Source organism: Rhineura floridana, chromosome 1 (assembly GCF_030035675.1).
Source record: "Rhineura floridana isolate rRhiFlo1 chromosome 1, rRhiFlo1.hap2, whole genome shotgun sequence".
Lineage (NCBI taxonomy): Eukaryota > Metazoa > Chordata > Lepidosauria > Squamata > Rhineuridae > Rhineura > Rhineura floridana.
Genome location: NC_084480.1, coordinates 36913162 through 36938854, shown reverse-complemented (window position 1 = coordinate 36938854; position 25693 = coordinate 36913162). Strand labels below are relative to the sequence as shown.

General features: G+C 38.2%; 2 protein-coding genes across 11 annotated transcripts in view; one reads left to right on the top strand and one right to left on the bottom strand.

The window, feature by feature from the left end:
• Positions 1-140: 140 nt before the first annotated feature.
• On the top strand, positions 141-25693 carry MIER3 (MIER family member 3). 7 transcript variants are annotated; one of them, XM_061618298.1, is made up of 13 exons: positions 220-349; positions 1778-1855; positions 4228-4373; positions 5472-5606; positions 6564-6684; positions 7840-7925; positions 8338-8413; positions 12601-12752; positions 16305-16386; positions 17682-17773; positions 20220-20347; positions 20502-20647; positions 20752-25677. In XM_061618298.1, exons 3-13 carry the CDS (start codon positions 4275-4277, stop codon positions 21207-21209), a joined length of 1575 nt encoding a protein of 524 aa, XP_061474282.1. In that variant the 5' UTR covers positions 220-349; positions 1778-1855; positions 4228-4274; the 3' UTR covers positions 21210-25677. The 7 variants fall into 7 exon arrangements, with proteins under 7 accessions (XP_061474268.1, XP_061474282.1, XP_061474277.1 ...); XM_061618265.1 differs by lacking the exon at positions 220-349 and adding an exon at positions 738-882 and having other exon boundaries at positions 1778-1802; positions 20752-25693; XM_061618274.1 differs by lacking the exon at positions 220-349 and adding an exon at positions 741-882.
• The window catches only part of SETD9 (SET domain containing 9), a 32019-nt gene continuing 15431 nt past the window's right edge, over positions 9106-25693 (bottom strand). The window contains exons 7-8 of one of the 4 annotated variants that reach the window (XR_009761498.1): positions 16772-16832; positions 15985-16002 (exon numbers count right to left, since the gene is read on the bottom strand). The gene's annotated coding sequence lies outside the window, so the exon portion shown is untranslated. Of the gene's footprint in view, positions 10113-15984; positions 16003-16771; positions 16833-19136; positions 21139-24359; positions 24612-25693 lie in introns of those variants that run through there. The other 3 variants (XM_061618332.1, XM_061618322.1, XM_061618345.1) reach the window with 3 other exon arrangements.

Below are 25693 nucleotides of genomic sequence, written 5' to 3'. Positions count from 1 at the left end.
AAGGTGTGAATAAGATTGCAGTCCTAGAATGCAATCGTTATGCACTTTTACTTTGAAGCAAGTCCCACTCTAAATGCACAAAGGAAGTGCAGTTTGAACTCCTCCTTGTGCGAACATTACCTAACTTCTGAGAGTTGTTACTCCCTTCCTACTTAAGCAATGCTTTTTGGAAGCAGACCACACATTAAGTTTAGGTAAGAGGAACAACTTTTTGTAAATCAATATATTTCAGTTTTGCTGTTCGCTTCAGGAAGGGCATTCTACAGGCTGCTTTATGAAATTGCTCTATGTAGAAACTGCTCGGTTTTTTGGGGGGTGACGGCTGGGATAGTATTTTTCCACCTCCCAGGTAAGTGCATAGGACTGTGCGACCAACCCTTCTTTTCTCCCTAATCTATGCGGTGGTGGGCTTCTATATGGGGAGGCGGTCCTTTTCTTTACAACCCTCTCCTGTCGCATCCCGCTTGCATTTAAAGTAGTTTCTCTGTCAGCCTGTCTGGAGAACGGAAGAACTCCCTGTCAAACTTCAGTAACAAGCTTAGCGTTCCTGTCAAGCCGCCTGTTTTTGCAGTGGGGAATTTTTCCCTCTTCCCCTCTTCCCCCTCCCTCGAACATACTGGACCTCATATCAGGACGCGGGATGTTATCTGGAGAGAGAGAGCGCTTTGACAGGATGGGAGGGACTGTGGTGACCCCAAATCTGCGCTTCCGTCGCCTTCTTTTCCTCAGCGAGCCTGCCCGGCTAAGCAAGCAGCCTTCTCTTCCTCCCTCTTTGGCCGGCTCTAGTCTCAGTCCCGGCCGGGCTGCCATTGGCTTAGCGGCCCCATCCGGGCACTTGGCGCATCGCTGCTGCTCAGCCCGAGCGCTCCCAATATGGCGGAGGTGAGCGGGGAAAGCGGGTAGGGGCGCTGGGGTCCGGTGAGCTCCAGGCTGGGCTTTGCTGAGGGGTGGGCCCCCACGGCCCTCTCAGCACCTCCATAACTCCCTTCCGAGGGTCGGAGCCCCGCTGAGGCGGCCTCAGGCGCTGGCTGAGGGCTACTCGAGCCGCTTGCACCGGGGAAGCGCAGCCTGCGCGAGTAGGCCGCGACTAGCTCCGTCCGTCTCCCTATTGCTGTCTGCGGGTCGCCTAGCCGGTCTCCACCCACAGTCCCGCGGCTGGAAGTGGGTGGCCCCCCCACTTATCCGAGCTCCCGAAGGGCAAGACTGGGATGGAGGGAAAGTAGTCGGGCTGGGCTCTGGAGGGGTGAAGGGGACGCCGAGATTCTCCGACGGGCAGTCAGTTCCCTTCGTCACTCATTTTCGGACAGCCCCTGTCACCTCCCGGGCGGGTCCGGCCGAGATGGGAACGGGGTTATTAGGGCCCGGCGCTTGCGTCAGCGACGGTGGGGATGAAGAAAGTGAAAGGGGTTCGGACTTGTGGGTGAGAGGCAACTCGGCAGGGCTGAACGAAGGGGAAAGCGGACGGTGAGGGCGCCGCAAGAGATGGGAGAGCGGGTGAGGGATGGAGACGCAGTAGTTGCTCCCGTGTAGTGGGGGTGGGGAGAGAGAGAAGAGAAAGGGATGCTGAGAGACAAAAAGAAAAGACGAGGTGGGAAGTTCCTGAGGCAAAGAGAAAAGACGGCGGGGAAGTGTGTGTGTGTGTGAGAGAGAGAGAGAGAGAGAGTAAAAAACCCAACAACCTTGGAAGAGGATGTTAATTCCTTTTTCAAGGCCTTTCTTTTCAACTTGTTTTGAAAGCTTATCTCAAACTACTTTTTTCTCCCGTTGGTTGTTCCAGGCTTCCTTTGGGAGTTCGAGCCCAGGTTTGTCCTGTTCAGTTCCTTCTTCTGTGATTCCGGCAGTGGGAAGCTTTTGGGTACGGTTAAGGGCCAGGTTACAGGCGCATCTGTTAAAGATGCTTTGTGTATTTTCTCTGTTATAGTGATTTCCCCCTACACCCTCCATCTTTCCTATTTTGTACTCAGCGTTTCATGTTAAAGTAACTTGTTTGATTCTAGATGAAATTGTGGAATGCTTTGTATAGGTGTTCTCTCCTGGAAAATCTATAGTGATTTGTTGCAAAACAGTTGTGGTTGTTTAAAAGCCATTTAACTTTCTAAATAAAATCTAATGGTACATATAAGACAACTTCTCTTAAAATGTAAACTAGTAAAATTCCTAATGCTACCTTTGTGCTGCTGTCAGTGGTCACTTGACAAACAATCCTCAAACCACTTGCTGCTTTGCTAAACATGATACATAGTATGCTTTCTCAGAAGTAAATCCCCCTGAATTCAGTAGGATTTTCTTACTGAGAAATTAGTGTTGAATTGCAGTCTTGAAACCTGATATTCATGATTCTCCAGAATTAAATCATGCTGATTTACATGGGATTTACATATTCTTTTATAAAATTGTCCCCTGGCTCTTGCTGGCTTAAAACTATAAGAACGGTAAAGTACAGCCACTCCATAGCATATTAAATAAATGTGTATTATTAATTGTAACTTACTCCTATGTAAGATTATATCCATCAAGAAAGATGGGTGTAAATCTTATTGAACTTAACGAAACTGTCTTATAATTTGCCATGTCTAGAGTGGCTGTGAATATGCATAGGACTGCAGCCACATGGCTTGGTTCTGTGCATATATACTTGTGTAGGATGCAGACTTCACTTGTTTTTAGTAATAATGATTGTTGCTGTATTGGTAGAACCTATTTAACTTTAATGAATGGAAGCAGATGTGGAGCTACTAATCAATGAAATGAAATGAAATTTGTCTTTTAATTAAGTCAAACATAAAATCATGCACCCTACATATTTTTAGAAATTACCAAATTACTCAAACCTATTAATAGAGTAATTGAGCAAAATTTTGCTCATCTTGATTAAAAAAATACATTATATAAGAAATCTTAACTAAATTAACTGAGTAGACAAGTATAGGGTTGTGTTTTTACTTAAATGTACAGCCTTTACTATAATATCTTCTTTAACTACATAAGCAAATATAAAATAAGCTAACACAGTACTTGTTCAATACAGTTTTCAGAATATGTAATGTACAACATTTTATATTTTAAAGAATGGGACTTCACTTTCTTTTCTTCCCCCCTTCCCCCTGTAGCCTTCTACATGCTCTGCAGTTTGGGGGACCCTCCAGCAGGTTTTGTTTTAGATTAAATCAAGCATTTCTATTATACTCTAGCATCATATGTAGCAGAGAAGAAATACTACTTTGAAAAAGAAATTACAAGATCTGTGTTATTTTTTTATTTGCATTTATTATTTGAGAACTTGTTTAAATGTCTTTCCATTTCAGCAACTACTGATAAATAGGATTTAATTAAAGTATCTTATGCAGAAATCTAAATTGTCCTGATTACAGATATTTGACAGTTAGTTGGAAATTTGTAGTTCTATGTTGCACCTAAGTTGTTTTTAATAAAAGTCAGGGAGATCTGCTGATGCCCAGGCTTATGCAGTTAGAGGAATCATAGAATAATAGAGTTGGAAGGAACCTATAAAGCCATCAAGTCCAACCACCTACTCATTGCAGGAATCCAAATTAAAGCATACCCGACAGAAAATGGGTTTTCACTGCCAAGATATGTTGCCATTAATTTGCAATACAACTTTATGGTGTCTTGAGTTGTCTAAAATGATTATTGCATATCTGGGGCTGTTTTAAACAGCCATTTAACAGTACATTTGCTAGTTAAAAACAAGTTGTAAATGCTTAATTTTGACTTCTTTAGATGGTGCTTCCCTTTCCTCCAAACCATCTTTTCAAGTGAGTCAGCTTCTAGTCAGTACAGTTTTTTCCTGTTCAATAGGTGTTTGGATATTGACACATTTCTGAAAGCTGTGATCCAATTTTTTTTGAGGAGGGGTTCATACATATAAATAGTGCTTACATTAGTTTGTGCTCATACATCCATAGTTGATATTTATGCAAATAAAGGTATAGGTAGCATACAGTATTTGCATAAAGACTGTAATTAAGTGTCACTAGGACGAAGTCATTTCACTTGTCCAGTAGAACTATTTCTAGAATAAGGGGCATGAGCCTTATACCCTTTTTGATTTAAATTACAGGACATACAAGTGTGGATAATAAAAATAGATGCTGGTGCTTGTTTGTTCGGAACATTGACTTTGGAATTTAAATTAATTTATACCATTGCTTTTTACTGTTGATACCAGTTTATATGTTGCTAAGAGATTTGCTTTGTCTTTTATAGTTGGCTCTTTATCTTCTGAGGATCATGACTTTGACCCTACAGTTGAAATGTTGGTACATGACTATGATGATGAGAGAACTCTTGAAGAGGAGGAAATGATGGATGAGGGTAAAAATTTCAGTTCTGAGATTGAAGACTTAGAAAAGGTAAGGGATTATTCCCTTAGACATGCTGGATCTATAGTACAACCTCTATTAAATTGCTTGTTCATTCTTAAACACCAAAGAAGTTGTTGGAGAAATGTTCATAGAACACCATTGATATGAATGAATCAATTAAATAGTTTATGGAAGTAGCTACTTCCAGCAACAGGAAGTCCTGTCTATTGATATGATAGCAATGCAATAGAAAAACACTCCCACACAACTTCCCCTTCTGCTCTGTCATCTTAAATGCCAATTGCAGAGTTAGTAAAAGTCTATTTTATTATCATACTTATATACATATAATTGGTATATAACTAAATGGCATTTGCCTCATGGTGCTGTTTCCTGTGCTCTTGTTGTTAAGCATAGTATCACTTCATATTTTAACATACTTAAACTCATAGTCTTCTAGACTGTAGAAATAGTAGTCTGTGAATGGCATGTATTGAGTTTGTTATACCTAGCAAATACCTCTACTCAAATATTAAAGACCATCATTGTTTAGCTGTGCAGCCATCAGCACTGCTACATCAGCACTTTTAAGGAGACCCGAAAGCAGTATACCTGTACTGTGTAAATGGCTCTTCAGGACCTATAGCAGAACCATATGGTCTTGCATAACTGACAGGATGCCAGTTTATCATTGTAGGTAAAGTGACAGGACAGGGTGAGATTGCGAATGTAATCTCTGTGAATTTATATTGTGTGTTTAAAGCTGCCTTTTTTATTTAGTTATTTGTGAAATGTATATCCAGCTGTTCATTATAAAATTATCACAGGCAGGTCACAGCATTCAAAGGTACCTTAAGAAGTCATTAAAATCTTAAAATATCTAAAATTCAGATTCCAGTTTTGTGTATAACATCTCTCTCAATACAAGGCCAATACTTAGAATGCAAAAGGCTTGATGAAAGACAAATGGTACCTGGTGCTGAAAACTAACCATTATTAGCACCTGCCTAATCTTTAGGGGGAAGAATATGTAGATTAGATTTTCATATATAAAAACCATTTAGTTTCTTTATGCCTATTTAAATTTTTTCTTTAAAAAAAGTGGCAATGTATCTTGTTTTCCTTTAAAAAAAAAAAAAACCTCAGGAAGGAAGCATGCCCTTAGAAGACTTATTGGCATTCTATGGCTACGAACCGACAATCCCTGTTATAGCAGGTTCCAGCGCAGATAGTTCCCCAAGTGAACTTGCAGATGAACTGCCAGACATGACTTTGGATAAAGTAAGTTGTAAACATCTTCCTTTGTTGCAATGTTGAGACAGGAGACTCTTCAGTCCTATGGTTACCGTGAAATCCCCTCATTGCACTCAATGCTCAAATGTTCAACTTTCATGCACAAATAATACTTTGGAATCTAATATTCTCTTACCTTGCAGGAGATAAGTATTTTACAATGCCAAACATTCTTTACTTGGAAGTAATTGTGTGCTGAAATCAGTGGTACAGATCTCTGAGTAAACATGGTTAGTACTGGGCTATAAGTAGAAAAAAGTTGTATCCAATGGAATCACTCAGCTGACAGTAAGGCTGCTATCAATGGAATGCAGAGGAAAGCTATTTTCCCTTTCCCCCTAGATCTCCCCACTCTGATGAAGGGCAGCGAGTTTGGGAATCGCTGAAAATTGCCTTCCTCCCCATTCTATGGTTTAAGCCTTACCATCAGCTGAGTAATACTATTGGCTATAACTTGAAGAACTTAAAATGAAAGGAAAATGAGACTCTTATAATGTTAAAAACTTTTTAAAATCTTAAATATCAAAGCAAAGTAAAAGTGATTCTAGCAAAATGGTATGTTTTATTTCTAAATATGTCTCCTTTATCAAATGTTACTTTTTATAGTTTCTTTTGAATACCCACTTTCTTCCACTGGACACAATGTCAGTATCTGAGTTGCTAGTGACAGGATATAAGATTTCATATATACAAAGTCCAGATGCTTTATGTAATTACTGAAATCTAAAACTACTGGAAGTTTTAATCTGTTTCTCTTTTTCTCTGACACTTTCTTAACTATGACTCAAATTAGATCTGATGTAAGTAGCAAAAGAGATTCTAATGTGAAGATTTGCCTGTCTTCTCCAGGCTTTCACATAGGGAACTACTGTAAGATGAATTGGAAGATACAGTTACTTCTTCCAGAATGGAGTGATACCTAATTCTTGACTCTTCTGGTTACAGGAGGAAATAGCCAAAGACCTTTTGTCAGGGGATGATGAAGAAACACAGTCTTCTGCTGATGATTTGACACCATCAGTTACTTCGCATGAAACTACAGACTTTTTCCCTCGGCCTTTAAGATGTAGGAATATTAATATTAACGTTTCAGAATATTGTGTACGGTGAGGTTGTCTTGGTCATGTATTTTGCTCTCTACTTATCTTGCTGCCTTCAGCTTTTTCAAATGTAGCCATGGCAGTGCCCTCCTAGAGTAGGTTTTTGGTCTTTTCATGATCCATTTTGTACTAATAAATCATACGGTAGTAGGACAAAAGTTAAACCATTAGGTTTCTAACTTTGCGGTAGTGCAGAAGTGCTAACCACGCTGCTTATTGAGGGCCATGCTGGAAATTCAGCTAGTAGACTGCCACCTCAATATTATGTATGCCCTCCTTTTATTTGTGTGTGTGCGTGTGTCCATATATATATTATATTGATGGTGTCTTGCTTGAGAAAAAACAAACATGAGAATTTATTGCAAATTCCCTGTATCATCCTTTTCTATGCAATTAAATTTATCTGAATTGTTCCAAGAAGTGGAGTTGGGGGCACAGAAAACATTAAGACAATCCAATTTTCAACTAAACACTGGCATATTCTGTACTGGTTTAAACTGAAATGTCGTATTTCTAGTATGCCTGTGTAAACAAGGCACACTATGTAAACAAAGCAGTAAAAGGCACAGAGCCTGTCCTCACGTTAAAATTCTAAGTAACATGAGAGATGCAATGAAAGAGAGTTATGGGAAACATAATTTGGTTTACAAAGTTCTGTAGAGGCTGGAACATATGCATTTCATAATTGATGCTCAGAAAGTTCTAGCATCCTCAGTCTTCTGGATTATGGTTTTGGGCTTGGCCTGCACTCATTGGTTGGCTACCCTGCGGCCCTCCAGATGCTGCTGGACTATACTTCCCATTATACCTGAACAACAACATCTGGAAGGCCACAGGTTAGCCACCCCTGCAATACACGCTTAACCTAGGAGTAAATTCTATTTTACGCAATGGGACTAACACCTGAGTACACAAAGGATTATTCTGTCAGGCACTGATGGCTACCATTACCTGTTGTGCAGTAGAATGTAACTAAGAATTGATCTAATTAATGTTATTATCTGGATCCCTGAAAAAAAGTAAAATTCTTTTGTTCTTAGAAGTATTTATATTATAGTATATGAAATTCAAGTTATTAAATATTTCTGAATTAACACTTGTTCATTTTCCGTTATAAAAAGCAAATACTACATGTGATGGTGATAAAGAATCAGATGGTGAAGATGTGGAGGTGGATGCTGGTAATTCATCTGAAGATTTGCGGAAGGTAATCCTTGGAATGATCAACATTAGTGGATTTAAACTTTAAATAGTTAAATTGAGCCGCATATCCTGGATACATAAAGAATCTGAAATTAAACTATATGAAATGTGCCTTTTCCTGGACTAATGTTTGTTGCTGGCTTTGGGCTTTCAGCTACCCCTTCCAGCAGCAGCTCCTATGAAGGATCCTCCAGAGGTCAAGGGGCATGCCAGAATGATGTCCCATGAGGGACTGCTGCTGGAAGTAAACATTGTCTCCTCTCCTATGTGTGCATGGAAGTGAAAAAGCTGGATCTGGGGATGAGGATGGTGTCTGGATCATGGCCATTTTGTTTACAAAATGGAAACAATGTATGCGTGCTATATATAAATAAATGTGTAGCTGAAACACTATTTTTTAAAATTAATTTCTTCAGGAAATAATGATTGGCTCACAGTACCAAGCAGAAATTCCACCATATTTGGGCAAAAACAACAGCGATGATGAAAAGGGTAAGTTCTTATTTTTCTTGATTAAATTACTTATTTTATGATGTTTTTGTTGATTTTTTTGTACACTGCCATGTGACTGTTGTGGTGAAGAGCAGTATCAAAATACCCACATTTATTTAACAAAATGTATATACTGCTTGATTGTAAGAAAATCTCTAAGTAGTTTACAAGAAACATTAAAATCAGTAAAGGAGTTAAAAACATTTACAAGGCAATTAAAACAGCAGTAAAAGAAAGATTAAAACACATGAGCATCTGTGTGTCTGGATAGGCTTGCTTAAACAGAAATGTTTTAAGCAGGCATCAAAAAGAATACAGCAAAGGCACCTGCCTGATGTCAGTAGGCAGGTAGTTCCAAAATGTAGGTGCTGCTACAATAAAAGAACAATTTCTTACAAGTATAGAACGAGTATTAAGTGGAAAATGCCGGTTCGACAGACTGAAGCAGTCAAGTGGACACAGACAAGGTAAGATGATCCTGCAAGTAAACTGGTCCCAAGCTTTATATTCCAATAGTAGCACCTTGAACTTGGTCCAGTAGCAAATCAGCAACAGATCTCTGTACAGAGAGGTGTTATATGCTGTCAGGGTCTCATTCCTGTTAGCAACCATACTGCAGCATTTTGCACCAACTGCAGTTTTCTGAGGCAAGCGCAAGGAAAGCCCTGCATAGAGTGCATTGCAGTAAAAAAAAGTTTATTTCAAGATTTGAAAATTACATTTGGAAAGTTGTAGTTGCAGTACTCTAAGGTAGAGTATTAAAATTTCAAAGAGCCATAGTAGTGCAGTGAATGGAGTAGTGCATTTGGACACTGAACATCCGGTTTCAAAGTTTCACTCAGCCATAAAACCCACTGACTGTGTTTGACTATCTGAGCCTTAACTCTAATTTGCAGGTTGTTCTGAGTCTTAATGTTGTATTATAAAACACTTTGTATCCTGAAGAGCAGCATAGAAGTAATGGTAATTACCCAGTTAGGTATTCTTAGATACACAAGGTCTCACTGAAATCCAGGCTCAAGATTGCATACCATAAACTTGTAAGCATAAGGCAAAGAATGCAAAAAATCATTCCAGAACAATATAGGATGTCAAACTTCCCAAGAAAAAGAAATAACTGAATGTGACATCTCTAAATTAATTTAATCTGAAAACTAACACATTGTTTTCTGCTGATTGAGACCAAAGGTTTGTATTTGTAACAATATAGTATTTATAAGTGCATTTAGTTAGGCCCTCCATGGCGCAGAGTGGTAAGCGGCGGTAACGCAGTCAAAACTCTGCTCACAGCCAGAGTTCGAATCTCTGGTAAAAGGAGTCGAGGTCCACACAGCCTTCCATCCATCCATGGTCGGTAAAATGAGTACCCGGCATACGCTGGGGGGTAAAGAAAGGCCGGGGAAGGAACTGGCAATCCCACCCCATATATACGGTCTGCCTTGTAAACGTTGCAAGATGTCACCATAAGAGTCGGAAACAACTCACACTGTAAGTGCGGGGACACCTTTACCTTTTTTTTTAACCTTAGTTAGCCATAGAAATGTGGAAGATGTCTAATACAGATTTTCTGGGCTGATGATTTAGTAACATAGGATGAGGTGATAGCATCTTGGCAACAGTGGAGTTCGGCCATATAACAGTTCCTTGTAGTGGTGACAAGGAAGAGAAACAGCTGTTGGCAGCCTCGCAGCATGGCATCCTGTAGAATAGACAGATGTTTTTACACACACACACTAAAAGCTGTCACATCGAGTTTTGTCAGGCTTCTTTAGAAAGTTAATTCTATAAAACTAGACTGACATTAATGAAAGTCTTCTTTCTGATTCAGTACCACAACGTGATAGGATTTGGGACAGGCCTCCTCAATAGGGGACATCACAACATGCTCAGTAATGTTATGTGGGTTTCACACTTCTTGGTTAAAATCATCACGTTGAATTGTCCCTGGAAAACAATGAGTAATCTGCATTGGTGTTCAGAAGTAGTCTTATACTACTTCAGCAGTATAAGCACCCGCCGCCACACCACCATCACCACCACCACTACTACTATTACAACCAGCACCACCGGCAGAGGTTGACAGGGGGCAGCAGGCCCAGCTGCAGCGGAGGGCGCCCCGGCAAGCGCTCAGGCATGGGTCCAAGGCCAGTGCCGGTGGGCTCCAGCCCCTGCAGCATGAAGTGCCCCACAAGAAAGCAGGCTACGGTGAGCTCAATGGGAACGTTGGGGAAAGACAGCATGGAGCAGGTGTGGCGGCTCTAGAAGTACAGAGCCAATGGAAACGAACACCTTCAAAATTTGTATTGAAGCAAGTGTCTCTTCTCCACCCGTGCCTTTAACAGTGGTATTAAAAGGGAGTTGAGGTTGCAATTTTATCAACATGGCAAGTTCTCTGGAAGATGATGGGACTTGTCTGAGCTACTGTGCATAAAATCATGAATGTGGTGTTTCCAGCTACCCCACTACCTCCTGCCTTTGGAGGGCTTGCAAGAAGTGGCTGCAGGAGTGAGACTGCGAGTAACATCATGGGTGGGGTGTTTCTAGGAGCAAAGCTGAAACTGTCTTAATTTCCTTTTATTTTTGCCATATTGCCAAGAGGTGTAATGTGGCCTGCTAAAGAATGTAATGTTATATTTATAGTATTGAAAAGGTTTTTGTGTTTGCTGTGGCATTTGTTATTGTTTTATTACTGTTGTATTATTTTATTACGAAATTGTTTTTGTAATTGTTTGCTTTTGTTGTAAGCCACTTTGAGCACAATTTTTTTTGGGGGGGAAGTCGCTTTGAGTTCCAATTTGAAAAAAAAGCGACTAATAAATATCATTAATAATAATAATAATAATAATAATAATAATAATAATAATAATAATAATAATAATAATAATAATAATAATATCTTAATAACAATGGGTAAAATGTAAGCTTTATAAATAGTATACCATATTAATTTTATGTGCTGAATAAATACCTGTAAAATAAAATTCCCCAGTAACCCGAAGTGGTTGAATTGAAATATCATGCATTATGATAACTCAGTGGCATTGCCCAAGTTGGTGAGGCTCATTTGACACAAAATTGAGCCTTCAATGTCATGGCCTCACTTCTCTGGAATGCTCTGCCAACAGAGATTCAGCAGGCGCCTACTGTTTTAAAAGCCTGCTGAAAGCCTTCCTTTTTCGCCAGGCTTATGCAGGCAATTAAGAAGATAATGGTTGACTTTTTTGTATTTTTAATGTTGTTATTGTATGGTTGTTGGGTTTTTTTAACTTGTTATAAACTGTCATAAAGTTTTCAATGAAATAGCAGTGTGCAAGTATATTTATAAATAATAAGTACACTTCTCTACATTATTTAGATTTTAATAAAAAAGGCACAGAAAACTAATATTCTAATTTTAGCATATCTAAAGATCTCTGTGTGTTTTCTAGTGATAGTCACCTGAAAAAGTTGATTAATAACTTTTGATATTTAGATTGGTCTGGTATTGTATCCATTCTACTTTCCACAGTTAACTTGTATTGTATTAATTCATTCTGTTACTTAATAATTTATGAAATAATGCATTCCTAAAAATGGAAATTTTCAGTGGAAAAATATGGCAGTTTTCATCATCATACCTCAGCAAACCATAGTAGGAGATTATTTTAGGTTATTCTAGATTCTCGTGCTTGAGTCAAATGAGTAGCATCAAAATTCACAAGCAGAATGTTGACCTCTTATTGGTCATGTCTAAAATAGGCATGCAAATTGGAAGATGCGATTATGGTGACCGGGAGCTAGTGTTTCAGTTATCACCTTCTGCATGAGACAATCTTATAATACATGTTTGTAAAATTTTATAAACTGCAAGTTACTTCAGAAGGTCACATCCTTTTGTTTGTTATTGCCCTTTATTGCAGTGTTCTGAGATGTTTTAAAATCCTAAATGTATATTTATTGGTGCAGTGCACTCTTCAGAAATTTTCAGATTAATTTCTTGATCGGGAACAACCTTTTTAGAGAGGATGGTTACTGCACTATTACTGGGTGCTTGGTTTTGGTCAACTCTGGTTTACTTGATATGTCTGTGACAAAGTTTCTTATCCTTATTTTTGTAGTCAATATACTTTTATTTTCCTATTCTTCTGTTTCTAATGTTGTTGAAGAGTCTGCCCCATCATATGTGTTTCAATGATTTTTCTTAACAGTATATGAAAATGAAGACCAACTACTTTGGCAGCCTGATGTCATTTCAGAAAATAAAGTTAAAGAGTACCTTTTTGAGACCTCTTTACGAACTGGAAATGAAAAAATGATTGGCAGAATTCCTGAGGGAATGCATACACGGGATAATGAACAGGTATGTTTCTAATCTTACCTGCGTATATATTACCAGCCTAAGGGAAAAGACTAATCAAACCTTTTTGTCTTCATTTGATTTAAACCTACATTTTGATTTTTGTTGTTTTGTGCCTTCAATTCCATTACGATTTACGGCGACACTATGAATCAGTGCTGCAATAGCATCTGTTATAAACCACTCTGTTCAGATCTCGTAAGTTCAGGTCTGTGGCTTCATTTATGGAATCAATCCATCTCTTGCTTGGTCTTCCTCTTTTTCTGCTTCCTTGTGTTTTTCTCAGCATTATTGTCTTTTCTAGTGAAACAAGTATCCAAAGTATGATAACTTCAGTTTCATCATTTTAGCTTCTAAACAGAGTTCTGGTTTAATTTGTTCTAACACCCAATTATTTGTCTTTTGCACGGTACATGGTATCTGCAAAGCTCTCTTTCAACACCACATTTCAAATGAGTTGATTTTTCTCTTACCTGCTTTTTTCACTGTCCAACTTTCACATCCATACATAGAGGTCAGGAATACCATGGTCTGAATGATCCTAACTTTAGTGTTCAGTGATATATCTGCATTTGAGGACCTTTTCTAGTTCTCTCATAGTTGCCTTCTCCAGTCCTAACCTTCTTGATTTCTTGACTATTGTCTCCCTTTTGGTTAATGACTGTGCCGAGGTATTGATAATCCTTGACAAGTTCAATGTCCTCATTGTCAACTTTAAAGATACATAAATCTTCTGTTGTCATTACTTTAGTCTTCTTGACATTCAGCTGTAGTCCTGCTTTTGTGCTTTCCTCTTTAACCTTCAACAGCATTCGTTTCAAATCATTACTGGTTTCTGCTTACTGGTTCTTCTGATAGGTGGTATCGTCTGCATATCTTAAATTATTGATATTTCCCCTCCAATTTTCACACTTCCTTCATCTTGGATCAATCCCGCTTTCCATATGATATGTTCTGCATGTAGATTATACAAATAGAATGATAAAATACACCCCTGACTCACACCCTTCCTGATGGGGGACCAATCAGTTTCTCCATATTCTGTCCTTATAGTAGTCCAGAGTATAGGTTGCGCATCAGGACAATCAGATGCTGTGGCACCCCCATTTCTTTTAAAGCATTCTGTAGTTTTTCATGATCTATACCAGCGTTACCCAACCTTTTTCGACCCAACGCCCCTTTGCAAGATCTTTTTGTGCCCAACGCCCCCCTCAGATTAAGTATATGCCAATACTTCCTATTATACTTAATATACTTAACAACGAACTCATTCAGTTTACTGGCATTGTTTCGTTAAACAAGTTCATTAAACATCACAGAAACAACGGGTAGCGAGTGTGTCCCATTCCTGAAGAAAACCAGCGAATAACTGACCGTCTGCGTCACCCGTTTGCACTCGGCACTCATCCGTTGGAAGAATGCACCCTCCACCAATACACCCAGCTTATCAAACACTCTCTCGTGATTGGTTCCAACATCCCTCAAGACAGCATCGGAACATTACCTAGTGCCAGGGCGTGGCTAATATCCCCATTCCTTGATATGACACTGGCCACTGTTCAGAATTTCTTTATTAAAGAGCGCACACTATTTATAGTGTTATTTCCATGAATTGAGACTATTAAATATATTCTAACTGGGGACAAAACAGTTTAAAATTAATGATTTGTGTATTAAATAAAATTAAACTTAAATGATTCAACTGTCGCATCAGACCGCCAAATGTCAATGCCCCCCTAATGAACCCAAACGCCCCCCTAAAGTTTGTAGTCATGCCAATGCCCCCCTGAAAGGCTGTAACACCCCCCAGGGCTGCACTACCCCCCACTTTGGGAATCACTGATCTACACAATCAAAGGCTTTGCTGTAATCTGTAAAGCACAGGGTGATTTTCTCCTGAAATTCCTTGGTCTGTTCCGTTATTCAACGTATGTTTGCGATATGATCTCTGGTACCTCTTCCCTTTCTAAATCCAACTTAGATGTCTGGCATTTCTCGCTCCATATATGGTAAGAACCTTTGCTGTAGAATCTTGAGCTTTACTTTACTTGCATGGGATATTAAGGCAATAGTTTGATACTTACTACATTCCCTGGGATCCCCTTTCTTTGTAATTGGGATATATATCGAATGCTCCAGTCTTTGGGCCATTGTTTAGTTTTCCATATTTGTTGACAAAATGTTGTCAAAATTTGGACAGATTCAATCTCAGTAACTTGTAGCAACTCTATTGGTATGGCATCTTCCTGGTGATTTTTTTCTTCAAAGTATTTTAAGAGCAGCTTTCACGTCACGTTCTAAAATTTCTGGTTTGTCATACGGTTCCTCCGTGAATGAATCTGTCATCCTGGCATCTCTTTTATAGAGTTCTTCAGTGTATTGCTTCCATCTTCCTTTTATTTCATCTCGGTCAGTCAGTGTGTTCCCCTGTTGATTATTCAACATCCCTACTATTGGTTTAAATTTCCCTTTCATTTCTCTAATCTTTTGGAAGAGGGCTCTTGTTCTACTTTTTTTGTTGTCCTCTTCTATTTCTGTATAATAAGTATTGTAATAGTTCTCCTTGTCCCTATGTACTAGTCGCTGTATTGCATTTATGGTTCTGACCGTGTTCCTATCTCCTTTTGCTTTCCTTCTTTCTGTAACCATTTTAAGAGTTTCGTCAGTCATCCACTGATGTCTTTCTCTCTTTTTAGCTAGAGGTATTGTCTTTTTGCATTCTTCCCTGATAATGTCTCTGACTTCAATCCATAGTTCTTCTGGTTCTCTATCCACTAAGTTTAAAGCCTCAAATCTGTGCCTTATTTGATCTTTATATTCTTTTGGGATGTTATTTAAATTGTAGTTTGGCATTATGATTGCATTGTTGCTCTTCTTTAGCTTTATGCTGATTTTCAGTATTACCAGTTCATGATCTGTACCGCAGTCTGCTCCTGGTCTTGATTTTGCAGAAAGTATGGAACTTCTCCATCATCTGCTTCCAGTTGTATAATCAATTTGATTCCTGTATTGACTGTTTGGTAATGTCCACACGTTACGGTCGTCTTTTCGGTTGCTCAAAAAAATGTGTTTGCAAGAAACAAATTATTGGCTTCACAGAATTCAATAAGTCTTTCTTCTGCTTCATTTCTATCTCCTAAGCCTCATTTCCCCACAATTCCTAGTTCTTCTCTGTTCCCTACTTTTGCATTCCTCTCCTCAATGATTATCAGAACATCTTGTTTTGGTGTGTGAAGAATTTCTTTCTGTACTTCTGCGTAAAAATGTAAAAATGGTAAGAGTGGCTTACTTTTGCTACATTTAAATCCCATTGGGTCAGAATATTTTAAAATGTTTTTCTAAAACCCTTTTTCTATTTCTAAGTTGTTTTGCAATACACACAAACATCCTTATTCTAGGTTATAAAAGGCTTATCGTTTTTTGAAATAGCTTCTGAAAGCTTCTGAAAGAGGCTTAAGAGTAAATTTACCAAAAGCCCAAATCTGTTTGTCCCTCTAACGGATTTTCATTTTACTTCATCCCTAAACACACAAAAAATATTGCAATCTTTCCTAGGCACTGTATGAACTTTTCAAATGTAACCACAACGTAAAAGAAGCAATTCAGAAGTACTGCTCAAATGGAAAGGCATCTCAAGGTAAGAAATATGTACAAAAGAGTTTGAAGATATGGTTTTATATTCATTTACCTGGGAGTAAGTCCACTGAGCTTGGTGGAACTTTCCTCTGAGTAAACAAGCATAGGATTGCACTGTAATAATCTTCTAAATTACTTAATTTGTAAAGTGCAGAAATGAGTTGAGGTGACAAGTCTCATATTCCAGTTATTCACCTGTTTACAGCAGAACAGATTGTTTTGCTGCCATCAGAAAAACTCAGACTCACAGCCAGAATATTCCACGTAATGAAATAATGGAAGCTATTTAATCTCTTCAAGATTCTGTTGTGTGAGTTTACAGCTTCATTATGCAACAGTCATTTATGGATAATAGGCGAAATTGAGGTGAAACACATCAACCTCACCTCATTATTTGTTGCATGACTTTATTTCAGGCAGCATGAAGGGGACACTTGAAACAACAACCTGCAGATCAAAATGAAATTTGATTACTTTGATTTTAAACATTTGCCATAAGTAGAAAAATATAGATGAATCTTCTAGATGTTTTTGTTAAAGAAGAAATTCCACAGTTTTAAAGTAAAAATTAAAAGAAACGGTTGGATTCAGAGTATTCTTTCCGTGAATGGAAAACTACTTCCTCCTTCTGGAGCAGAGATTGGGAACTTGGGGCTTTTGAGATGTTGATGGAGGGCTACAAGTTCTTCATTCCTGGACTGGGGAAAGGCGATTTATATTTTGCTGATTCACCCTGCCTCCTGTATGAGATCGCACCAACTCCCACACTGTTCCAGAAGGTCCCTCAACCATCAAAAGCAGCTCTTCAGTGAGCTGCACTGGAAAAAAGAATTGGCAAAAGTGTCCTTCCCCTATTCTTCCAATAGGAGTGTCCTATGCATGGACTTTTACTCATAGGAACTTTGGATTTATGTCATATTTCTTTTTTCAGGTAATACAAATCAGCATTATTCTAACTTGTCTTGAGCTTGGATTAAAAATCTTAAGTGTTGTCATTGTTGCCAAAAAGTACAATAGACTTTTAGGGCACCCCGTATGAATATGAGTATGTTGAACATTTTAAGGAAGTCAAGCAAAAACGCAGTTACCCAGGATAAGTTTGCTTCCTAGGCACTCAAATGGAGTAACAGATGTGGTTCTGCATATATGGTCTTATCAATAGATGTAAGCTTTCTGCCTGTAGGTTGCTATTACTGGGGTTGGTGAGATTCTCTTTGCCTTTCAAGTGCTGAGATCAGAATGGCTATTAATTTGACCAGAATATAAAACTTAATTGTCCACTTTCTCCCTTTCAAGAGATGACAGCATGGACAGAAGAAGAATGTAGAAACTTTGAACATGCACTTCTGATTTATGGGAAAGATTTTCATCTCATACAAAAAAATAAGGCAAGTTGGTATACAAATAAATGAAACAAATGGTGCTTGTCACTATAATGTGAGACGAAACTAATTAAATCACATATAATGTGTAGAATAACGTATGCAGCATATTGTTGCTGACTGGCCATTTGCATGTTAGTTTTACAACAAATGTAAATCAGTTCATCTAGTAAATGAGACAGCCTGTGTGTCATTATTTTGGATGTTTATACTTGGGGGAAGAAGCAGAGAAAAGTGATGATCATTTAGGCATGGCAGGAATACTAGATGTGAATGATTTGATTCCTTTGATAAATAGAAAAGGTCTTATGTAACCAGAGCAGAATCTGGATGATTCATACTTCCAATTACAGGAGAGTATTCTCTTGGTCAAGTAGCAATAAGCCAACCTATGAATTTGGTGCATAATGAGAATTTGGCAGCCTTATACTTCCAGTTCTTCTCAACGTACTGATAGACAGCCACAAGCTTTTTCATTATGTGGTAAATGTCTTTAGGAAGATCTGGGGCAAGTCTTTTTGATTTGGGAATCCTTAAATGTTGTTGCTTGTCACAAAATGAACGTGGGCAGCACCATGAGTATGTCATGGTTACACTAATTTGTGGGGGAGTCAGGCTCTTCTTTGCCAGCTTGTAGATCTGTACTTTGACATAATCAGAAGTTTGTCATGTAGGCACACAGTCATGCTAACTGGCATAGATCCTTTTCTGGAGTGTGTATACGATCCATGATGACCACAAAGAGCTGCAATGGATATTTAATAAACTTACCTGAGAAAGGAGCCCTGTATAATGTTGCACTGTGTGTACATAGGAATTCTATAGAACAGGGATGACTCGCCTTTGGCCTTCCAGTTGTTGCTGGAACCCAGCTCCCTTCAGGCCCAGACGTGACAGCAATTATAGTCCTATAACACTGAGGGGGGCCAGGTTAGCCACCATTGTTATAGAGACAGTGCTGTAGGTTCTGTCATCTTTCAAATAGTAAAAAGCCAGTCACTCTTTGTCTAGAAGGAGAAAGATCCATGCATCCTATTCTCCTAGTATAGTCTTGTATAAACATAGGACAACAATCAGATTGCTATTTGTGCAGCTCTCTCCTTTTTCATTTGGTTGCCTGCAAACAATTTTAAGTTGCCATAGCCAGCCAGATAAAAGACTTAATTACAAGTCTCCATGCAAACGTACTTCAGAAAGTAAATCTAAAATATTTATTTATGACATTTTTATGCCAAACATGAGCCAAGTCCTCTGGGTAGTTTACAGAATATTAAAATCAGTAAAATACAAAATATAGTAAAAATAAATTGAAACAGTATCAGTATAATATTGATACCACTAGCATAAAATCAGCAGCAGATGAATGTAAAATCAATCTAAAAATGGCAGAGGGAAAATACTAACTGCTAGAGATCTAAATAAATTGCAGTAAAAATTAAAGGTTAGGTAATCACTAGACTATAATTTATACATTAAGTTCTTGTCATTAACTACTCTGTAAATACACAAGTGCCATGGAATAGACTATGAAAGCTGAGAGAGAGATTAGATTGGCTATGACTTCCTTCTGAAGACGCTGATGACAAATGCGTTTTTAAAGATAATAGATGGTATCCAACAAAGTCATTGCATGAGCAGAACAGCTTTCACTTGTGCAGTGAAACTTCACCTGCATCCCCAACAAATATGCTCTGGAATTCCCCTAAGCCCTGGAGCAGATTTGAGGGTGATGCAGGGGGCACATGGAGGAAGGAGAATTTCTCTTGCACAAGCTGAATTCAACCCATAGGAATTGAATACACAAGCATTTGGAATTTTTCTCCCATGTAATCTATTTTCTTAGAATTAAATACATCGTGTAAAGTTCTCAATATATAGCAAGCTTTTATGTGCATTTTGGAGAGATGATTATGTATTTCATTATCTAGAAGTAGTATCTCCTACCAATCAGCTGTTTAAATTGCCTTCGGTGAAGAAAATTTGGACATGCTAAATGGCAAATTTTACTTCTTATTACATTTATATCCCACCAAGGATGATTCTCCTCCCTCTCCATTTTATCCTCACAACAACCCTGTGGAGGTAGGTTAGGCTGAGAGACCGCAACTGGCCCAAGGTCACCCAGCAAGTTTCATAGCTGAGTGGGGATTTGAACCCTGGTCTCTCAGATCCTAGTCCCAACACTCTGACCACTGCACCATGCTGGCTTAAATAGCAAAGCTGTGTAGAAAGCTTGCCTTTCAAGTAATAAACCCAGTCTCCTCCACTTCTGTGCTGACAGAATTGAGATGGTATTTGCAGTTTTGCAGTTTTAACTTGCAACCACAGCTGAAAATCAAGGCCTCCTAAAGTTTTGCACTCAGTATTTTCCAGTAAGGATCTGTCACAGATAAGAATATCAAGCCTCGAGTGTGCCAAGTCTTCTGAGTGTGTCAATTCTTCCTCATTTTAGGTGAGAACCAGAACAGTTGCTGAATGTGTAGCATTTTACTACATGTGGAAGAAATCTGAACGATATGACTACTTTGCTCAACAAACTAGATTTGGAAAAAAGAGATACAACCATCATCCTGGAGTCACGTAAGTTCAAAGCCCTTGGAAGGTTTTCTTTTTTGGCTTTTTTCCTTTACAATTTCACATTCATGTTATAATATTGCATCAATGATATTCTGAAGATGTTAATCTTCTGATCAGAGTCAGTTAACTTGTCTGAAGACGATCATTGTCCTTTCAGGGACTATATGGATCGGTTGGTAGATGAAGCAGAAGCTCTTGGTGGAGCTGTACATTCTTCTGCCGTAACGTCCAACAGCAGACCGGAGCCCATTCCTGACCAACAGCTCAGCATTCTGAGCTCTATCACTGCCAGTGATTTAACAGGTAAATTGAAGGATGCAGGGAAGGCGGCTTGGAATAGCTTCTTGCTACTGTATGTCAGGGTAATGGTGACATTTTGGATGAAACCTTTTTTTTTTTTCTTCCAGCACTGACCAACAGTGTAGCCACAGTCTGCCACTCTACAGATGTGAACTGCTTAGATGATACCTTCCCACCTCTGGACAGCTTGCCCCGGACAGCAGTTAATCACGTGCCTGTTGTAACGGAAGATTTGCTTAACTTACCTAGTAATGGTGAAAGTGATTGTTTTAATTTATTTGAGACTGGATTTTATCACTCAGAGTTAAACCCAATGAACATGTGCAACGAGGAATCTGAAAGGCCTGCAAAGAGACTAAAAATGGGAATTGCAGTTCCAGAATCGTATATGAATGATGTTTCTGTGAATAACTTGGGTGTTGATTTTGAGAATCGCACACATCACATTACCAGTGCCAAAATGGCAGTCTCAGTGGCTGACTTCAGCAGTCTATCTGCAAATGAGACAAATGGCTTTATCAGTGCTCATGCATTACACCAGCACACTGCCCTCCACTCAGAATGAATTTATCAGCAAACTGAAGAGACAGTGGATGCTGTTGGTGGTTTGTGGTAAACTTGATGGAAATGATCAGGTTTGCTTAGTCTTTCACTGGAAGTTTGAACTATATGACATCAGTGATGTCTTTATGTACAGAACTATATCTTGATTTATCAAGAGTAATTTCACTTTTTTCCAATCCATAAATGTGGAAACTTCATACAATGTTTAGCAGAGTTTAGGGACTAAGAGAACTCTGTGGTGCAGCTTTAAACTCTGCTTCCTCATTCTTTTTAAACCTGTAAACAGAGACTGATGTCTCACAACCAGCACAGAAATTCTGAAGTGATTGGAGTGGCTTTTTAGTCTAAGTTGCTTCTGCCGTAATGAATGCAGTGGAATAGCGATTGTTTACAGGTACCAGTCCTGATCCCTGCTCAATGTAGCATTAAAATTAATTAATTAACAGCAGGGAAAGGTTTATTTAATTTAAACTGCACAAACCCAAGGATATTTTTAATGGAACCTTCTCTCATCTGATATTAAACCAGAGCACTTCAGTTTACAAAACAACAAGTTCATCTTGATGGCTACTAGCACAAGGGACTGTAGGAGAAATGTCTGAAGATACATTTGGATGCTCTTACAAATTGTAGACCATGGCTACCTTACATAGATATTACACTGTATGTTGGTTTCTGTGTACTTAAATCTATTGGCTGAAATGATACGGTATACTGTTGGGGATGGAGGAACTGTCCACACTTTTGAGGAGTATAATGTGAAAACTTCAAATGTTATATAACTTTTCTTAAGGCCACTGAGAGGTGAAGGTACAGCTTAGGATTGACCACTAATGGTTTACATCATAGGACTTGCCTTAAGTTCAGAGCACTGCAGTTCAACATGTTAAATTTATGAGGGAATCTGTATCAATTATGAATCTAGAAGTCTGAAACCTTTTCAAGCATGGATATTTTTTTTTCCTTAGTTTGACACAGGCTTAAGTGCATTTTATATTCCAGAGAGGAACCTTTGTTAGGGCTCTTTATGTTTATTGCTTAACTTTTCACAAATTTGCAAAAGGCCACTGTAGCTTTGGCTGTCAGTCATAATATTAATCAAAAGGTATTATGTGTCCTGAAGGACACACATCTCCACAAAAATGTTGACGTTTCTAATAGTACAATTGACATGCAGTAAAACTTATTAAGTTTTGCACGGGCCATTATATGTATTTAATTTCCTTTTAAAAGATTGCAGGTTTTTTTAAGAAAAGGGTAACATTTTCAGTGTTGATAGTAATGATTTAAGCTTGATTGCACTGCATAAATAGAAGCAGCTGCCTTAGTTAATACTTCAAAGGGAAGATATTTATTCTACATACTGTGAACTGTGTTGACATTCTCAGTCTGAGATGCAGGAAAGTGCTGCATGTTCTTCATGGCATTGTAACAAAGATGGGTTTGAAGAGTTAATATAGCACACTTAACATTTTAGCAATTTAATTTAGCACAGTGGGCAAAAGTTGGTGTTGGTGATCTGTTCTAAAGTATACATCTAAAAGCTGTCATTCTAATAAGTACACAGTCTATAATGGGGTAGCCTTGGCCCTGTGTCCTATTTTGACACTTTTAGCCAAATTGTCGGCTTCTTGTTGCTGTGATTTGTGCTGAACTCTGTACCTTTGTTTCTTTTTGTTTTGAATCAACACATCATAAGTGATTTTGTAAAATACTGGCCATATTCTTTTTCTGTTATACATTCAAGTTTATGGGTTTACAGCGGCTGGTCTGTATAAAAATCATTATACCATGTCTGAATGCTTATACCAGTTGCACTTAAATGAACACACCCATTCTCATTAGCTGATGCAGTACTATGTTCAGTTTATCTATGCATTGCTGGGGTCTTAATGAAGACCGAGAGTCTAGTTTCTCGTCTAAAGTTTTGATTGTCAGCAAGTCGAATGGACACTTTAGTTATTTAATAAAGACTTTTGACCAAAATTCTGAAATGGTATGAAAGAACAATGAATTCCGGCTAGTTTTAATAGATTTATAATTGCTGATCTAATTTAGCCTGTTGGCTAGCTAGCTGGTAATGTTTACTTTTAATTCCTTGTTAAAATAAGGCAATAATTTGCAAGATTATGTAAATATGTACATTCTGCATATCTTTTTAGATACCTATTTCAATATTTTCTGACTACTGTGTATAGTAACATTTTGTGCATGCTTGATGTGACATTCATAAATTTGTACCACTATGACTTTATTCATGTAAAATAGCTATTTATTGAATTTTTCTTTTAAAAGCTGGACTTAACCTGTTTTTCTGTGTTAAACATTTTAATGGAGAACTTGTTACTGTTTGTTAAAAGAATTGTGTTTGAGGGTCAGTGTGACGAGGGCAGAATTGTAATCATATGAGGAACTGCCTTGATTCAAAATGGATCAAGCATAATTCTTTTAACAAACTGTGGCAACTTCTTTGTTCATCGCTGAATATATTCTCTCGCCTCTCCTTTTCATAAAACAAACCAAAAATCCCTAATGGGCAATTGCAGTTTGCTAGACGTATCACTTAACTACAGGGATTCTGAAAAAGATAGCTGATTCACATAGAAGTGTAACTGGTGCTGTGATTAGAGCAATACTTTTACTTTTGTTACATCATTTTATCTTCTCATTAATAGTCTTCTAAATGTTCATTTTTTCCCTTGTTATTATGGTCAAACTGCTGACTTTACTTGAAGGCTGTACAATACTGTCTGAAGTATACTAACTTGTGTACGATTGGGTTGCTTTGTGCAGTTTCCTTATAAAACCAAGTCAAAACTATATGTTAATTTCAGATCCAGTAGTCTATTAGTGATACTATTTAATTTTAACCAAAGTCTTTAGTGGATATTTCAAGTTTGAATGTAAACTAGTGGATTAACTGGCCAATAGAAGACTGTTTGCCCAGTGTTATAAGCACATTGTCTATAAACGGGAAACTAAATTTACACAGTATCATGGTTATGATTTTTCCATGGGAGTGGGAAAACTTTTCAATTGTTTAATAGTTAAGGACTGCAGTCCTTCCTGAAGCAACCAGTAATTCCAGTCATTCCTAGATTCAGGTTGGCATCCCCTGTGCATAACTAAATTAGTGACAATCGCAACCAGTTTTACTATTGGATGCCCAAAAGGAAGTTGCTATTGTTGCATTGGTTTTAATATTTGTACATAAACACTGATTTTTTTGAACATTATTTTGTATTTGTTGTACTTTAATACCTGGTGTACAGTTCCAGAAATAAATGTCTGGAAACCTTTTTCTTCTTGTGAAAAGTTTTCATGCCTCTGCAACATTATTGTCACTTTAGTATTTTTAGACCAAACTGTTTTTTAAGGAGTTTTCAGATGTTCAGGTTCTAATCTGTAAGATACCAAATTTGTATTCTCAGATAAGAGAACTACATTGTTTCTCCACAGTGCCTAATTGTTAGAGAGGTTTTGCTGATAATACTAGAACTCGGGGACATCCAATGAAGCTGAATATTGGAAGATTCAGGACAGACGCCAGAAAGTATTTCTTCACACAGCACCTAATATGTGGAATTTGCTCTCATAAGATGCAGTGATGGCCACTAACATGGATAGCTTACAACGAAGGTTGGAAAAATTCATGGTCAATAAGGCTATCGCTGACTATGTTCTACCTCCACCAGTGGAGGCGGTATGCCTCTGTATAACAGTTGCTGGGATTGCATGTGGATAGCCTGCTACTGCACCCATGTCCTGCTTGCAGGCTTCCCAGGGGCATTATGAGAACAGGATGCTGGACTAGATGAGCCTTTAGTCTGATCCAGCAAATACTTCAATAAATTTATGTAGCAATGACTAAAAGCAGCTTGTGTCAGAACACAAAGTCTGCTGCCTTCTGCCTCTTCGCTACCCTCTATTTCAGCTGACCCAGCGGTCTCCACCAGCACCCCACATTCTGCCTGTCAGTACTACATTCTTTCCATACCATGTTTGAATGTCACCACTAAACCTAGCAGTCATGAGTACTATGAGAGCAATTTTATAGAGATTAATGATGTAACACGCACAGTATTGCTTGTCCCAAATTTAATACTCATTTTACAGATGCAGTATCTCAGAGGATACAGCACTGCCGTAGGTTTAACTATTAGTGAATGGCAGTACTGTGTAACTAAGAGATCACATTTTAGGTGTATGCAGTAAGTGCTCTTTACAAGCTGAAACCACTGTAAACATGCTTATCCTTCTGCCATTGCCTTTATGTCAAGACATAAAACTATGCAGATTTTTTTTATTCCTACTACTGTACTTTCAAGCTCTTAATTTTTTTACTTGAAACTGTAATGCAACATATGCTCAATAATAAGATGATACCTACATTTACTAGAAGGTTCATGAATAAATATGACTGGCAAAGTTGGATGAAAATCGGGGGGGGGGGTTAGGTTCCAAAAATGTGTGTGTGTAAGTTAT